We start from the raw sequence: 3,359 nt of genomic DNA, 5'->3' as shown, positions 1-3,359 counted from the left end.
AGGTGTAGCGTCTCCTCCCTCAGACCCAGGAGTCCAGGCCCAGCCCCTCCTCCCTCAGACCCAGGAGTCTAGGTGTAGCGTCTCCTCCCTCAGACCCAGGAGTCCAGGCCCAGCTCCTCCTCCCTCAGACCCAGGAGTCCAGGCATAGCCCTTCCTCCCTCAGATGCAGGAGTCCAGGCCCAGCCCCTCCTCCCTGAGACCCAGGAGTCCAGGCCCAGCTCCTCTTCCCTCAGACCCTGATCTTTCTTCCCCATCACTGGCACAGGTGGCCCGGCTGCTGGAGGTGCCAGTCTTGCTGACAGAACAGTACCCGCAAGGCCTGGGCCCCACGGTGCCTGAGCTGGGGGCTGAGGGCCTTCAGCCGCTGACCAAGACCTGCTTCAGCATGGTGCCCGCCCTGCAGCAGGAGCTGGACAGCCGGCCCCAGCTGCGTTCTGTGCTGCTCTGTGGCATTGAGGCACAGGCCTGCATCTTGGTGAGATGCTGACTGACCCCAGGGGTCCCTCATTCTCACCTGGGACCCCCATCCTAAATAGAACCTCCTTCCCTGACTGGAAACCTCCACTTCCCTGTCGGACCCCCATCCTGACCTGGGCCCTCTCTTCTCACATGCGGGCCCCATCCTATCTTGGATCCCCTTCTGACCTGGGGGCCCCCTGCTCTGATCCAAGCCTCCCTCCTCCCCATTCTGGGCCCCTAATTCTGACTCAGCATCCCCAGTTCCTTACTGAGGACCCCTGTTCTTATCCGGGATTGGCCCTGACCTCTCTCTACCCACAGAACACAACCCTGGACCTCCTGGACCGGGGGCTGCAGGTCCACGTGGTGGTGGACGCCTGCTCCTCACGCAGGTGAGAGCGCCCTCCCTGGGTGGGTGCACTTGGGGGCCATGAGGGGTTCCCAGGAAGGGCCACAGGCGGCATTCCCATTCCCACCAGGGTGCCAGCGTGTCTGGGTGTCTAGGCCGTGGCATCCACACCAACCTTCCCTCCCTCCCTCCTATTCACAGCCAGGTGGACCGGCTGGTGGCGCTGGCCCGCATGAGACAGAGTGGTGCCTTCCTCTCCACCAGCGAAGGGCTCATTCTGCAGCTGGTGGGTGATGCCGCCCACCCGCAGTTCAAGGAGGTAATGCCCTCGCGGCCGCCCCCACCTCCCCTGCATCTGACAAAGGTCTTGTCTTTGGGTTCTGGGACTACATCCCGGCACCAGCAGGCTGCCGCCTCCAGGGGGAGCCAGGTTCTTGGAGGGGAGGCTGCTGGTCACTGTCACCGCCATAAATCCATGAAAGGAGTGTGCAGATGGACCACAAGGACCACAGAGAGCGATGAAATGGGGGAGGCGATCCAGAGGGTCAGGGCACAGAGGAAGGGGTTTGTATTGGAGGGTCTGGGGGGCGTCCTGGAGCAGGTGACTTTAGAATGAACTGAAGGAGGAAAGGACCAGGCAGACACTGGGCAAGAACAGGTCAGCAGAGACCCTGTAGATAGAAGCCCCTTGACCTATCCACACCCATCCCCAACTCTCCATCTCCTCCGCCTCTGCCCCTTCCGGCCCAGGTGCCCCTCCTCCAGTTTCTCAGACTCCACACCCACCCCCAGAGTGGCCGCCCTGCTACCAGGGTCAGCCAGGTACTGGGCCCCCCTGCTTCAAGCCCTTGGCCCTCAGGATGCTGGAGAGGCCCCGGACCTTGACATTCCCAGGCCCTCCCAGGTCTGCTCCTTGCCTTCCTTCTAGTTCAGCTCTGTGAGACATTCACTGAGCACCTACTCCATGCCAGCCAGTGTGGTGAGCCCTGGAGTCTGCATCAATCCATGTTCAATCACACATCGTGATCCCCAGCTGGGGCGGGAGTTGCAGAGGGATGAGTGAGAGTGGCAGGGGTGGCCCTGAATTCTGACCTGCAGGGGAAGGGAGCATCAGGCACTCAGTGTTCCCAGGGGAGGGGGACTGAGCTTTCTTTGTCCAAAGAGCTGTAGCAGGCCGCGGTGAGCACTGGGCAGGAGGAGCCAGCACCCTGTCTTCACACAGGAGCCAGAGCCCAAAGGTTTGGGATTTCAGTCATGGGCAGCCATCAGGGTTTGGTGCAGGGGAGCTGCCCATATCAGATTGGCAGTTTGCAAAGTTCTTTCTGGCACTGTGTGACCAATGGGTTAGGGAGTGTGGCATTGAGGGGAGGAGGGAGACCTGTCAGTAAGGAGGTTAATTTGGGCACCCAGGCAAGCAGTGATGAGGCAGTGGGGATGCAGGCTTTTTTTTTTTTTTTTCCTTTATTATTATTATTTTTATTTTCTGGAGATAAACTTGCTGGGACTTGCTGATGGATGAAATGCGGTTGGTTGCTCATGTCTATCTAAGAGGCAGTTGGATAGATGAGTCCGGAGTTCAGGGGCAAAGTCCAGGCTGGATTTGGGAGTTGAGGGCCCAGAAGAGGGATGGGAGAGATGAGGTTACCTAAGAAGAGGAAGGTGTAGATAAGAAGCCCTGGCACAGAGCTGTCCACCCTTAGTGGTCCAAGCCAGCAAAGCAGACCAAGATGGTGGGCACTTAGGAGCTCAACCAGTCATTTGTAATGAAAGGGAGGCCCCAGAAAAAGTCTTGAGAAGAGGGAGTGTTGTCTTGGGCAGCTGCTGGCCGTAAGATCTCAGAGATGAAGACGGAGAGGTGTCCCTCAGATTTGTCATCCATGGAGATCAGGACCCTAGAGTCTTCCTGTCCCATCTCCCTCTGCCCCTACAGATCCAGAAGCTCATCAAGGAGCCCGCCCCAGACAGCGGACTGCTGGGCCTCTTCCAAGGTCAGAACCCCCTCCTGCACTGAACTCCAACCCTGCCTTGAGGGAAGACCACCCTCCTGTCGCCCGGACCTCAGTGGAAGCGCGTTCCCCCCATCCCTGGATCCCAAGAGTGGTGCGATCCACCAGGAGTGCCGCCCCCTTGGGGGGGGAGGTAGGGTGCTGCCCTTCCATTGGACAGCTGCTCCCGGAAATGCAAATAAGACTCCTGAAAGCTGGGTGGGAATTGGCTGAGCCGAGGTGGAGGCGGGGCTCGGCCCCGGGCCACTTCACGGGGCGGGAAGGGGAGGGGAAGAAGAGTCTCAAACTGTGGGACACGGACTCGCAGAATAAACATACATGTGGCTGTGGACCAAACCATTCTTGGGTTGGGGGGGATCCCGGGGGCGACTGGGGGCTGCATGAGGGAGAAAGCGGGGTCCCCAGCAGGTGGGGAGGGGGAGGTGCCTCTTCTCGGCTCAAAGCCGGCGCGAGGCAAAGGCGAGGGCTGGCGGCTGACACATCTGCACGGACGCGGCGCATCTGCCCGGAGGAGAACTGCGGCCGGGGTCGCCCCCAGCCGGCGC

General features: G+C 60.3%; 1 protein-coding gene across 5 annotated transcripts in view; it reads left to right on the top strand.

The window, feature by feature from the left end:
• ISOC2 (isochorismatase domain containing 2) overlaps positions 1-3,145 on the top strand; it is a 10,189-nt gene extending 7,044 nt beyond the window's left edge. For 2 of the 5 annotated variants that reach the window (XM_011996967.1, XM_011996965.1), the window contains 4 exons: positions 266-475; positions 781-851; positions 1,010-1,127; positions 2,739-3,145. In XM_011996967.1, coding sequence (XP_011852357.1) covers positions 266-475; positions 781-851; positions 1,010-1,127; positions 2,739-2,819 — 480 coding nt within the window. In that variant the 3' untranslated portion in view covers positions 2,820-3,145. Of the gene's footprint in view, positions 1-265; positions 476-732; positions 852-1,009; positions 1,128-2,738 lie in introns of all 5 variants that reach the window. The other 3 variants (XM_011996968.1, XM_011996969.1, XM_011996966.1) reach the window with 2 other exon arrangements.
• Positions 3,146-3,359: the final 214 nt, after the last annotated feature.

The sequence above is a fragment of the Mandrillus leucophaeus genome, unplaced genomic scaffold (genome assembly GCF_000951045.1).
Source record: "Mandrillus leucophaeus isolate KB7577 unplaced genomic scaffold, Mleu.le_1.0 Scaffold53, whole genome shotgun sequence".
Taxonomy (NCBI): Eukaryota; Metazoa; Chordata; class Mammalia; order Primates; family Cercopithecidae; genus Mandrillus; species Mandrillus leucophaeus.
The sequence above is the reverse complement of the archived record's forward strand: the minus strand, read 5'-3'. Positions and strand labels throughout refer to the sequence as shown.